The 14212-nt window shown below is 45.4% G+C and overlaps 1 protein-coding gene across 1 annotated transcript; it reads left to right on the top strand.

Moving 5' to 3' along the window:
* The first annotated feature begins 539 nt into the window (after positions 1-539).
* CNRIP1 (cannabinoid receptor interacting protein 1) lies at positions 540-13496 on the top strand. The gene is made up of 4 exons (XM_074988486.1): positions 540-896; positions 1044-1258; positions 2160-2304; positions 12012-13496. Exons 2-4 carry the CDS (start codon positions 1080-1082, stop codon positions 12174-12176), a joined length of 489 nt encoding a protein of 162 aa, XP_074844587.1. The 5' UTR covers positions 540-896; positions 1044-1079; the 3' UTR covers positions 12177-13496.
* The last annotated feature ends 716 nt before the right edge of the window (positions 13497-14212 follow it).

The following is a 14212-nucleotide window of genomic DNA, read 5'->3' as shown; positions in this document are numbered from 1 at the left end:
CACACCACCAGCCCCCTCCCTCCCCCAGTGGCGGACTGGCATGAAGGCGAAAGGAGCAGCTGTCCCAGGCCCCAGGCCTCCTTGGCGCCATTTTGTTTAACCAATAGGCTTCAAGGGAACACAGGCAATGTGTCAGGTCCCGTATACGGAGCAGTGAGGTAGCTAAGAACCGCTGGTTATTATTTTGGCGGGTGATTAACTGTACATCAGTCTGTCCACGTGCTGGGGGCCGCTAGTGACTGTGCTGTCCCAGCCCCCCGCCGTTCCTGGCCCACCCCCGTAACCCACCCCAGCTGCCTGCCCCAGAGCAGGGCTCCGCAGCGCGCACTGCCCCCCGCCCCGTTAGACCCTGCTGTCGGAGCGGGCTAGGGCTGAACGAACCTCAGCGCCCCGCCCGTGGGGCGGGTTACAGGCCCTCCCCCGCAGCAGTGCAGTCCCGTAGCGCCGCTCCCCTCCGGCGCGCCGAGCCGGGCGGGGTTGTGTCTGCGCTCGCCGGTTTGCAGCGGGTTAATGGCAGCCGGGGGGAGGGGGCGATGCAGGCGCGCCATTAGCGCGGCGCAGGGCTCGGCTCGGGAGTCCCTGCAGCGCTCGCAGCCTCGGTGGGCCGCTGTCACGGGGCGGGCGCACACCGCCCCTCGGCCTGGGGCCGGCAATACCGGGGCAGAGGCTCGCTGGGTGCGCTAATCGACAGGCTCTAGGGAGCCGACCCGCCCAGCTGCCGGCGGGGACAGCCCGGCCCTGAGACGTCCCCATCGCCTCTGGGGACTCCCCCGGCCCCTGCCCCACCCCGCGCCTTCCCTCCCCGGCTGCTGGGCGCGCCCGGCCCCGCCCGCGGGCGACGTGCATTACGACGGGGACAACCAGAGGCGGCTTAATTCCCCGCCACGGCGTGAAACGTGAGCAAAGGGCCCCCTGGCGCCGCGCCGGGAGCTGGGGGCGGCACAGCTGCTCCCCTGTGATTAGCAAAATCCCTCAGCTGCCCTGGGCAGGGCTGGGCTGGGCTGGCTCGGCTCTGACGCGGCCCCTCCCTTTCCTCCCGCCAGCCCCGGGCCGCCGCACAGCCCCGGCTGCGGGAAACCATGGGCGAGATCCCCACGCTGGTGAAAATCAACGTCTCGCTGCGGATCCAGCCGAACGATGGGCCGGTCTATTTCAAGGTGGACGGGCAGAGGTTCGACCAGAACAGGACCATCAAGCTGCTGACGGGGGCCAAGTACACGGTGGAGGTGGTGCTGAAGCCCGGGGTCGTGCATGCCACGTAAGTGCCCCGCACTGCAGGGCTCGCTCTGCTGCCCGCGGCTATTGTTAGAAGTCTAATATTTTTTCCTGGCCGGAGGACAAGGCAGGATGTTCACGCGTCCTTCCTCTGCGCGTGGAGGCCCTGCGCCTGCCCGGCTGCTCCATCAGCACGTCCCTTTGTAATCAGAGGGGGTGAGGGTGTGGGGTTTTTTTTTCTGGGCAGAGGCATCTTCCTTCCCCAGAGAGGCAAAGAGAATCCCGGCCCCACCCAGTGGGGTGGCAGGTTCCCCAAGAACAACTCAACTAAGAAAGGCCCCAGGTTTGCACCACTTTTCCCTCGTGGATTAGCCCCCCCCCCCCCAGCTTTATTTGGAAGGCTAAGGAGTTCTTCTCCCCTGGCCATAAAGATCTGTGATGCTTTGGCTGCTCACAAATGGGGGGGGGGGGGCGGGGAGAAGCGGTGGAGGGTGCTGTCTCTCCTGGATGTAGTAGAGAGATCCAGGAAAAGCCAGCTGGGTGCAAGGGGTTAAAGCCCAGCTGAAAGAAATCAGACCTTCCCTTTTGAATGATAAACCACCATTCCTCTCTGGGTGCGTGCTCAGCCTGCCACATCAGAGGCCATCTGCCGAAATGAGTCAGCAGCTCAAGTAGTTGTAGTATTATTGTGTATTAAGCATGCCATAAAACAGGCCTTCCCAAAGACGGCAGGTAGGGATGTTTCTGTGCTTTCTTGCATTGACTATAATCTGTATGAAAGCCCAGGAATGACACCACCCCTCCCAGGCTGTTTGTGTGCAGTGTCTGGGCACTCCACCTTTATGCCTATTTCATCAGCCTAGATGAGAAAGGCCAGGGTTTGTGTTTATCATTGTTTTGGAGATAAGGGCTATTTCAAACTGCTTTAGGCCTGTCTATTTCAGAACTATGGGTATCGGAGGAGTGAACGTCCCCCTGGAGGAGAAATCAAGAGATCCCCAGGTTGTCTGTTACACGGGAATTTATGATACAGAAGGAGTGCCTCACACCAAAAGCGGGCAAAGACAGCCTTTACAGGTCAACATACAGGTACCATTGCTCTGGGCATGGCCAGCATATGCTGGGCACTCTAGTGCATACAAAGGAAAGGGAAATAATGGAATCAAGAGCTGAATGAGATCCAGGAGGGTGAGAGATTCTGGCAGCTAGTCAGTGGAAAAATTAGAAAGGGTTTGTTTATTTTAAGATACAGCCTTTAAGATGCTGCATATAATATCCTTACATACTGTGAAAAAATCTATTGGGGAGCACACACTGAAATCACTATGACTTGAGCCACAGCAACATCTGTGACCCTGAACTTGTAAGTCTCCCTGAGAAGTACTGCAAAGCGATGATATGGCTGGACCCCACTGGATTGCTCAATTCACTGAGCAGCCCCTGGGTTAGACAAAGTCCCTCCCCACTAAATAAAACAAGTTTCGAAGAACATAACTCATGCTTCCTCTGCTTTCCGTGTGGACGCTGGTATAACAAATACACTCCTTTGTTTTTTAGGGAAAATCAATTATATTCTTCTACTCCCACATGCACAGAGAGGGCCCAGTTCCTGCCCCTGTGGAGTGCAGTTGGGTAGTCACTCTGGGCTCAGGTTCTTAGGTGTAGTTGTGAAAGTATTTATGCACTGGCTGAACTTTATGGCATTTTGCCTTCTGAATATGCTGGAACTACAAAAAATACACATGTGTTTACATGACTTCAGGGTGAGGCCTTTATTTTGCTGTTCTGGACCCAGTCTGGCTACCCCTACATTTTGCATATCTAGGGCTGGACTCCCAGGCATAAGCAAACTGAGTCAAAATAACATAGTTCTTGAGAAATTTTATATTTCAGGTAATATCCTACTAATATGCAAAACACAGAATTCTAGAGTTAATAGTTTGCATTCCTATTAACTAATGTTAAAAATCTGACAAATTTGTGAGCAGTTAAATGCAAGGTTTTATCACGGAAAGTACTGGGCAACTTTATAGTAGGTGGTGTTACCAGTTCTCCTCCCCACCCCTGCTGCATGCCTGCCCCCCCACCCTCGCCTGCTATATTATCCAGATGCAGGAACATAAAAAAAAAAAATACCTGGGGAACGAGTCCTATTATGCATGTTGTAATTGTTTTGAGAACTAATACAGTCATGGCATTTATGAAATTTAAGAAATGCCTGTACTTTTAATGACCATATATGAAGAGTTTGTTGTGATCAAATTTCATAGTCTCAGTAGTGCAAATAAAAAGTCAGTATTAACAGTTAAACTGCAGGGTATGGAGCGTGATAAACATTTCCATTCCAGTCTCTGTCTGTCAGGGTTTTTGACTCAGACTGAAATCTGCTGAGAAATTCAATGCAGTGGAGGAGGAGATGTCACTGAAAGATCTGTGAAAACCTTGGTTCTGACTAGCCTAATTTCTAAATAGTCTTGTTTACACATCTGTAGTGATCTGACAATGCTCAGTAAATTCCTATTGTTGTGCATCGGAAAAAAAATAATCTAGTGAGGTGTCTGGAGAGCTCTGTTCTACACTGCATCTGGGGGAAAGCAGTACACTTCCAAGTTGAAAGACTACTAAGCTATTGCTAAGGTGACCATCTGTTCTGTCTTTACCAGGACAGTCCCTTATTTAAGCTGTCTCAGAGGCATCCCAACTTTTTTAAGAAAATGAGCAAATTGTCCTGTATTTTGTGGGTCTCCTGTTCCCTGGCACTTGGTGTCTTGCAGTGACAGCTTCTGCTGCTGGGGAGCTACGCTGCAGGGCCCTGTGCCATGGGGCAGCAGCTCCTGCTGGCAGGGAGTTCCTCTGTGGGACAACTGACACTGGCTGGCTGCCTCATTCCTTGGTCTCCTCCAGACCGAGCTGCACGGCCTCCATCCACATTGCCTCACCATGGGGTGGCAATCCCTATGGCCGAGGAGCCCTAACATGAGACAGCAGATGCCCTATCCCTAGAGGCTGGTGTCCCTTATTTGCCATAGGGCAGTGTTGTCAGCTTAACTATTGTGAAGCCAAAATTATTAGAATCCAAAGCCAACGTCATTCCTCAAGGATACTGAATTACTACAACCGTAATTGAGTCTCAGAGTGAGCATGCCAATGATATCGTTAAGAGTCTTAGGACACCCAATGTGAACTAGTTGTCTCCTGAAGCGTGAGCTGTCTCAGAATCTACTGGGTGCTTGTGCAGTAAATAAAAAAACATATGATTTTCATCCTAAACAACCTGACTGAGTACTTACTAAACCTTACCCGTGACTTTTTTTTTCCTGCGTTTACCCTGATGTTGAAGGAAAACTGCAAAGGAATGTAAAATTTCCAACTATGTACTCAGATGTACAACTAAACTGAATCTCTAACAGTTAATTAAATGTGAAATAGTGAAGACAGGAGGAGCTGTATTACCAACCCAATGTAGGAAGATCAGAGCTGCAGTAGATTTCCACAGGTCTCTTTGCAAAAAAGTTATATATGGTTTCTAGATATTTGTGTGGTGGATTCTTCCTGTTGTTTACTGTCTACCTCTATAAAAATGGAGAAGGGCAGGTCCTTAACTAGCAAAAATTGCCATACTTCCATGGACACTAGCTGAGGATCTGGCCCACAATGTACAATTTGTGCTCTTTTCTGTACCTGTAGCTGGAGCTCTGACCTTTCTATCCTGATACAGTCCTAAGCTACATTTTCTGTTGTACGTATTGTTACCAAATTCACGGTCAGTTACAGAGTTGTAGGATTTTAAAAACCCTAAAGCTCATGATTTTAGCTATTTAAATCTGAAATTTCCCAGTGTTATAATTGTAGGGGTCCTGGCCCAGAGAAGGAATAGTGGGAATTTTGCAAGGTTATTGTAGGGAGGGCTGTGGTATCACTAACCTTGCTTATGTGCTGCTGCTGACAGCAGCACTACCTTCAGAGCAGGGTAGCTAGAGAGTGGCAGCTGCTGGCCAGAAGCACATCTCTCAAGGAAGAGCCACCACCAGCAGCAGCACGGAAGTAAGGATGGCATGGCATGGTGGTGTTACCCTTACTGCTGCACTGCTGGTGCTGTGGCTGCAGCGCTACTTTCACTTTCTGGCTGCCCAGCTCTGAATGCAGTGCAGTAAGGGTGGCAGTCCCACTACTTCCCCCTAAAATAACCTTGTGACCCTCCCCTCCCCACAACTTCCTTTTGGGTCAGGACCGCCTGTCTGAGAAACACTGGTCTCCTTCCTGTGAAATCTGTATAGTATATGGCATCGGATCAGATTTCATGGGGACAGACCTAGTTTCACAGTCCGCGATGCATTTTTCATGACTGTAATTTTGGTAGGGCCTTAATCATTGCTATGGGAATCCCTGTGTACAGGGGGTACACATCTGTCAAGTCATATCAGTAGTGGCTGAAATGTTTTCAGAGTGGTTTTAAATACCAGTTTATGATTCCCTTGCAAATCTCTTTGAGGACTTTTTGCTTCTCTGCACACATACTAATTTGATATACATAGATTTTTTTTTTTAAGATGACTTTCTGTTATGTAAACTCTCCAGTATTTGTGGTATCTAGGGACTCACTCAAGGAAATCACTCATCAGAGCACTGTGTGAAATTAAGTAGATTCCGATTTAAATTTTAAGTGAAGTACTTTTATTTACCTGTGTGATATACTAAGAATAGTGCCACCACTGTAAAATAGCTTGCCCATAACTACTGCATGTGTGACTGAACATCCCTGCAGTGGCCAGATTGTGGCTTGTGAACCACGTGTGGCTCTTCTACTACTAAAGTGTGGCTTGGGGAACCTCCCCCCGCATGTCCCTGACCCAGTGTGGTGGGGGAGTTTGGGCTTCTGCCCAGCAGGCCTGTGGGGGGGAGATCATCTCAGGAAATCAGCCCTGTAAGATGCATCTGCTGGGACTTCAAGAGCAGCAGGTCTGGAGCCCTGAGCCCCAGCAAGTGCTTCCCACAGGGCTGCAACCTCAAGCCCCAGCTGGTGCGTCCTGATTCTTAAACCTCCTGAAAATAGTTGTGCATGGCTCAGAGGTTCAGCAAGTGTGGCCACCCCAGCTATATCCTAACCTAAGGTACCTCCATTTAATGAGAGGTAATAGCAGATACACCTCTATTTTCCAGAGCAAGTTCATTAACTCGTCAATACTCTTTACCATATTCATCACTGCCGCATACAATTGCCTGCTTAATATGAAAACGTACCCATGAGGAGCAAATACCCAGCATAGTTCTTGAATTCTGAGAATGTTTTTGTTTTTTGAAATGTGCAATATTAATCTGTAAGATCATTTTTGTACAAGTTACAAAGGGAATTTCCACTAAGTGCCATAACTAGGTGTAGCAGTTGTTCTGCTGTGTCCTCTTAGAGAATGTGGGAAGAAATGGTGCTTTCAAAGAATCAAAATTTCATCAGATAAAATATCTTCATTCTGCTATCCACAAAGGTTTTAGAATTGCAGCATTATCTGTGAGCCCAGAAAATGCAGTAATTTATTTTTCCTTTGAACATATTTTAAAATATCAGGCTTCCGAAAGCTGACAGGATTGTGGGTTGGTTGGTTTGTTGTTGTTATTCCTTCATTTCAGTACAAAAACAAAATTTGTCCAAACAGCACCTTTAGAATCAAATCCTGAGATACCCTGAAGTCAACAGGGTATGAAATTGGTAAGCACCTTTCAACACCTTTCAGGTTTTAGTATGAAGAGCTCAGTCTTTCAAATGTGAGAACTTAAATCTGCATTTAGGCTTCTGTATTGAATACTTAGATATCTGAACGTGAATTTTTAGGTGCTTAATCAGCACTTAGCTGCTTAAAGATATTTTGAGGCTGTGTGTACACTTGCCCCTTCTTTGAAGGGGGCATGGTAATGAGGGTGATGGGAGATTGCTAATGAAGTACTGCAGTGAATATGCAGCACTTCATCAAGCAAATTCCACCCCCCCCCAAGCATGTAGTGTAGCCGCGAGCACTTGGAAGTGCCTGTACTCCTTTGACGTTTGACACTTCAAAGTGCCTGTGGCTACACGGCATGCTGGCACTTTGAAGTTTGACGCTTTGAAGTTGCCGCAGGGGAGAATTTATCTAATGAAGTGCTGCATATTCATTGCAGCTCTTCATTAGTAAATCTCCCATCACCCGATTACCATGCCCCCTTGGTAGTTGGGGGCAAGTGTAGACATACCCGAAGAAGTTTAGTTACTTAACTTTACAGTCAAATCTGAAAGCTCATCAGTACCCATTTGCCTGATTAAGCAGGATATACAAGCCTAGTTGAAATGTCTGGGGATTTACAAATTGGCCTTCTTGTACACAGCTCTAATTTCCTTTCCAACCCACCCTGGCCCCTGTCCTTTTCTTAGCGTGTGAATAGTTCATTTCCTCTTCCACTTCTACAGCAGACATGTTCTGATACACACTGAAAGGATACCTTCTGAGGGATTAATCCTAGAGGCCTTACTCAAGCTAAACTTGCAATGAAAGCAGTCAGTTTTGCGTACATAAAGAGTGCAGCACTGGACCTAAAAACATAAACTACTCTTAAAATAGCATTTGAATGGATAAAATTTAGAAAATTCCTAATGCCGTATCAGCCAACATAACCTGTTTCAGAACAGGTAATAAGTTATTTCTTGCACACAACGTAACAAGTTTGATTTGAGGGGCTTTTTACTCTTGTTAACTGTTGGTAGCTGGCATAGAAGCTTGAAATTAGAAGGGACCACAAGGGTCACCTAGTCTAACTACCTTCTAAGACGCAGGATTTGTTGTTGCCTAACCCATCCAAGACAGGTGGCTATCTGGCTTCCTTTCAGAAACTTCCAGTGAGTGAGTTTACATGACCTGCCAAGTCAGTCTGTTAGAAAGCTTTTACTGATATTTAATCTATAATTGCTGGGCTGTAGTTTGAACCTATTGCCTCTTGTCTTGCCCTGTGTGGCAAGAGAGAATAACTAGTCTTCATCTTTCTTCTGGCAGGCTTTCAAGTGCTTGAAGCCTGTTATGTTCCTCCCTTAATCCCCTCTTTTCATACTAAACATGCCTAATTCCTTCAGCCTTTGCTCATATGGCTTGCTCCCATCCCTTTCATCATCCTTGTTGCTTCCTTCTGGATCCTTTCCAGTTTCTCTACATCCTTTCTAGACAGCAGTGACAAACTTAACACAGTACTTCATCTGAAGCCTAACAAGCACCAAATAGAGCAGCACTCACCAATTTGTGTGTTTTGCTTCTGTTAATACACCCCAAAACTTCACTAGGATAAGATTTAGGTCAGCCTTTGTGTCTGCAGTCTCATTTCTGCGTCTTCAAGGATCCTATGAAGCCATTTATCTAAGTGTCTTGTAATTACTAGAACACAAATTATGCCTAGGCCTTAGAAACCTTTGAGCTGTTTTGCCAGTCAGTTATATTTTTAGAAGGACATGCACTAGAAAAGTTCTTATTGGCAGAGCCATGAGTAAGTGAACTGGAACTCAGACAATTAAGGGAATGATTCTGAGGTCTTCACCCTCCGTTTGACATTGACAGTAACCTTGGGGAGCTGCTGACTGTGAGGATGAGAAGCCTCTTCCTTATTGCCTTGAGGAGCAGAAGTTTTGTTGCATAGGATATTCAGCTCTGGAAGGGGTCTATAGAAAGTTATTTGTTCACACACATAGGAGGGGTGGAAGATGCTTATGTAGGAGGCCCAGCATACTGTGTGCTCAGGCAGCAATGGTTGCAATAGGAGGTGGTAATGGCACCAAGTGGCTTCAAGAGAGAATCTTGTGTCCTCTCTTGGATGCCCTGGGATAGTTCTCTGTTCCTGCATGGGATGGGTCATGGAAGGGAAAGTTCTCAGATCACCCAGAGGATAACTGGGGGTTCCAGAGTACAGGGAAGAGGAGCAATGTAATACAATTAGATAGCTATCTGGTCATCTTATGACACCCCCCCCCCACACACAGCCTTTATAAAACCTCATTATGTCCAACTTCAGAGGGGTTGAGGGAATAACTACTGAGCCCTGTAGCACATAGATGGGTGACTGCACAGAGAGCTATGGGCATATCCACAAGAGACGGAAAAGACTTTTTGAGTCTAACTTTCCTTCGGTTACCAAGATTAACCATGCAGTCCTGGAGAGTCCCCAGGTGGTGGAACTGGTGTAGTTCTGCTTCAGCATCATGGGACTTTATGGGAGCCATGTAGATGGCTCAGCCTCCTGACTGGTGCTGTTTGTGCTTTAGGGGTTGGGTTGGGGCACAACCTGGCCAGAACATCCCACAGATTATCTTGTCCTTCCCCAGGAGTCCCGCAGTGGAACTGCATTGAGATCATAGGGAGCAGTGTGTATTCACTGTAGTCTGGTTTGGGAGGTAGGAGAGAAGCATTCTCTGTAGTCTGGGTTGGGGGGTAGCTCTGTAGTCTGAGTTGGGGGGTAGGAGAGAAGCATTCTTTTCCTCGTACATCTCTCCAGGCCATTTTTCTAAGGCGTTGCTAAGAATTCAATACCCCTTCATCTATTCCCTGGCCTCTCCCCTCTCATCCTGTCAACAATTACAACTGACTTTTCCTCAAGGAAGTTCATAACATCTTCCCATTCTCTGCTACTCCAAACACATGGAAACTCTGTTAGTGCTTCATGTGGGGCCCAACCTCAGATTAACCATCTGCTCAGGCAAGTAAGGATAACTTTTCCCTCCACTGGCAATACCACTGTTTTTGGTTGGTAATTTGGGTCGCTGGAGCACCAGGAGGCAGTTCTTTTTTTCCCAAGGTCTAAGCATGGTGCTTAAACAGCACTCTCCCATATCTGCTGCTTCCAGTTAAAAGTGTCCCCTAGGCTGGGATGGCGGAACCCTACCGATACCTTGAGAACGAATGCAGTCTCTGGGAGCAATGCAGGAGAGCTGCTAGAGTAACTTCAAAATCTCAACTTTTTCTGTGACTTCCTATAATGATGCTTATATTTAAGACTGCACCCACTGCTGGAGTCTAATTGTCAAAGGAGCCCAGCACCCAGTAGCTGCCATTTCAGTCGTGACTAAATTCTGATTCTCAGTGGGCACTGCTGGATACAGAGCTCTTCTGAAAAAGTGTCTTGTTCCAGGGCACCAGGGCAGGAGAGACAATAAATGTCTCTTAGGCAGTGAGAGCTTACTAACTGTACAGCAAGAAGAAGCGAAATAACCACCCAACAGGGAATTAAGCTGTAATCAGTCAGGTGTAGACACTGGACCTTCTGCTGCTTTGGGCTGGCTGAGAGAGTCATTCTGTAAAGAAAATTACATGACTTTCCAGTGGTGACTACAGTGTATGGATGATCAAAGGTCAGGGCCTGACTGTATGATTGCAATGCAAATAGTCACGGGGAGCAGAGGCATTATTACCGCAAGCAATAGGAATGTTTTAAAAGGAACGCTAAAAACATAGGAATGCTTATTCCATTGCAGTAGCACTGACTTCAGCAGTGTTAACAGGACATGCACAAATAGAAAGTGGAGTTGAGCCTATGGATGGTGTATACCCACCTTCATAACCTCATTTCCTTTACAACAGTGCAATTAAAATGATCATCTATCCTTGCATTTCTCTTGAAAGTGCATTCCGCTGTTTTACTGCTGTCTTGTAATAGTGTCAGGAAAGAACAGTTGTTTCATGCAATTGGAATTCCAAGTTATTACTGTATTATTTTTTAAATAAAATGCTTGAAACATTGTTAGTGTATAGACAATCATCCCAGGTCGACACAACTTGAAATCTTGATTCCTTTTCATTGTAATTGACCTTAAACAATGATTCTTTTTGTCTCCTAAGCAACACCAGCAGAACATACTTTATCTCCTAGTTTACTTGACCCTAAATTATGATTCAGTAACACTTTACAATGATCAGTTATTGTAAAAAAAATGTAACTGGGACCTTCTTCTGCTCTAGCTTGGTATAAAGATGTGGAATAGAAGCCAAGAAAAGTATACAAATAGCACAGTAATAAGCTGCATTAATCTATGGGTGAGTGGTGCTGCTGTAGAGAAAAAGCTAACACTTGAGACAGCGAAAACAACGGGAAGTCCTGTGAACACCCACAAAAGCTTATGCTCCAAAAAACCTTTTAGTCTATAAAGTGCCACAGGACTTCTCATTGTTTTTTGCAGATATGGACTAACACATCTACCCCTCTGATACTTGAGACTGCAGGCAAAGCAAAAAGAAGGAAATTGGTTACTATTAATTCCAGGCACAGATCAAAGAATACAGGCAACCCACTATCCTCCAATCTCAAGGCAAGCACAGAACATTGCACAATGCTGCAAAACCTTGTATGTCAGTGACTGTAGATTTCATGCAGTGATGTATGGGACATAAACACCTGTTTTCATCACCTCACCAAGTGTTGCAGTCTCCTTAGTTAAAGCATTTTTATGAGTCTGGTTCTCTCCTACCTCGCTCCCAGCAGTTACTGGCTGTGGTATAAAGTGGGTATAAAATGGTACCTGGTCAGAATGGTACCACTGCCTGCTCCTCCCCAGTCATAAATGATTGCCAGAGGAACAAGGCAGGGAAGAATCAGGCTCTGTATGTACTAATTATACTTGGGCATTAAAGTCTGCGTGAAAGGTACTATGGCAATCTTGGCAAATCTGTGATTTTGCCCCTTTGACAATAACCCTTACATTAGTCTTTCATGTGTGCAGTTTAGTTGGAGGGCACATTATAGGGAGAAGGGTTAAAAATTGAGCTGCTTGCTAACAACTTTATTCCCTGTCCTCTCAGTTTAGTGACATCGGCACTTTTGAGACAGTCTGGCAAGTCAAATTCTATGACTACCATAAACGAAACCATTGCCAATGGGGAAACGCCTTTGGTAGCATCGAGTATGAATGCAAACCCAACGAGACACGCAGTCTTATGTGGATCAACAAAGAGATGTTCCACTGAAGATGAGCAAGGTGGACACTGCTGGACAATCTTTTTTTTTTTTTTTTTTAAATCTACCTTTAAGCCAGCACAAAGCCTTAACAAAGGCATACCATACAGTTGTTTTGTCCCAGGTGGTACAAATAACACACTAAATTATAAAACAGCGGGTGCCATTAAACCTTGACATTTGCTACTCACAGTATTTAAACTTACAAACGCATCAGCAGAACGCATCATCCTTGCAGTGGTGAACTCTGCAGGCAAAGGTGAATGCTGTAGCCAGCAAGATGTGGATAACACCCACTAAACATTATCACTGGATGTGAAACCTTTAGTGAAATACCTTGTATGAGTAAGATTCAGCTGTAGTTTCATATTAGTGATAATTTCTGTATTTATATTTGTGTTGTCCCTAAACCATGCTCCATTGTGCAGTTTGTCTGTCACAATGGACAACAAAAGTGCAAATTCTGGATGTTTGGATGTTTAGGTAAATGGTGGCGACTGCACTGTTGAAGTTGCATTGTTCATATTGGTGAGACTTAGATATGCTGAGTCTCCCCTCTTCTGTGAGTGTTGTAAAATATGCTGTGACTGGCTTTCCTACTTTGTGAGATTTGGCAGAATGCCACTCTTGCTGTGTTCCTCTGTTTCTGAAGTGATTTTTTTTTAAACCAAGATACCATGAAAAACATTAGCATAAGAAAACATACGGAAAAGCAATAAATTTGTGGTCTTAATCATAATTGCATATCTGTGGATGTGGCTGATACATATCTTTAGAGCACATACACTGCTCTGACAAAATATAGTAGTCACACCTAATGGTTTCTGAGTTTGTAGAGATTCATTCCAGTGGTAGTTTCCATTTTTTTAAGACTAGGAATATTGCTCAAATCCAGACAATCTTTCAAAAGAGACAAATTTTTGAGGTGCGATCACTATACTCAAAGGCGTTCATATCAGCCAGAAACACACTTGTCTGAAGAAGGACCAGCTCCTGCAAATACTCATATACATGACAGCAAGAACAATCAAGTTGTAAATGAAGTGCATAAGTGTGCACTTGTTCATGAGTGTTCCAGGATCATGACTTAAGGTGCTAAGCATGTAATTTCCAATGTTTACAGCTGAGAAGCAAAGGAGAACATAGGTTCAGATCTCCTCTTTCAATAAATAAAGCAGGTAAATTACTATTCTGTCCCACCTTCAGTCCCTGCTGGGTTAAGTTCTCTTTGGTATATCAGTTGTTCTTGTGTCCCTGTGTGAAAAATATTTAAATTATGTCTGTAAATTGTAATTGCAACTTTTGACCTTTGTAATAAAGGACTTGGAACCAATTGATTTTTTTCAGCATGTGCCATCTAATTGGTGTCTCTTCTTCTTGTGTCCTTGCTTACAACAAAAAGCGTTCTGTTTCAGTGGGAAGCCACCATGTAGAGTCTTGGACATCTCTCACCACTCAGCAAAGTGACGGATATGAGAAGAGGCAACAGTTGTAAAGTCTCTACTCCCCAGCTAGCGTAAGTTAGCATGATCTCATTGACTTCAAAGCAGTTAACCTGAGTCACACATCTTTAAAATGACATTTTAAAATGCAAAGTGAAACGCAGTGATTCTGGAACTCCACAGATTTTTAGCAAAGACTGTATCCCTGAAAGACTCGAATATAAATGAGGCATAACTACATCCTTACTGTAACTAAAATGCTTCCCGTGCACAAGAAGGTTGAATTTTAGGTACAAAGAGGTTCATTACATTTGGTTAAGAAACTTTAGTGGCTTGTTATTGGAATACATTGAAATGGCTGATTATGGTATACAGTTCAAAGGTAAAGCATTTTGATTGTCTAGAATCTCTGTATAACTGTAATTAGGTTGTGTCTACACTGAGCTCGACTGCTTATTTCCATCAAACTGTCTCGAAAATTCAAAATGGTGGATCATTTGCATATTCTGCTAATGAGCATATTCATGAGGCTAATTTGCATATTTGCTGCAGAACTGAAGCTGTGTAGATGTGGTTCTGCCAGCAAAAACCCCCTTTGTCTGCAG

The sequence above is a fragment of the Carettochelys insculpta genome, chromosome 3 (assembly GCF_033958435.1).
Source record: "Carettochelys insculpta isolate YL-2023 chromosome 3, ASM3395843v1, whole genome shotgun sequence".
NCBI lineage: Eukaryota > Metazoa > Chordata > Testudines > Carettochelyidae > Carettochelys > Carettochelys insculpta.
Note: the sequence above shows the minus strand (reverse complement) of the source record. Positions and strands in the feature narration are given on the sequence as shown.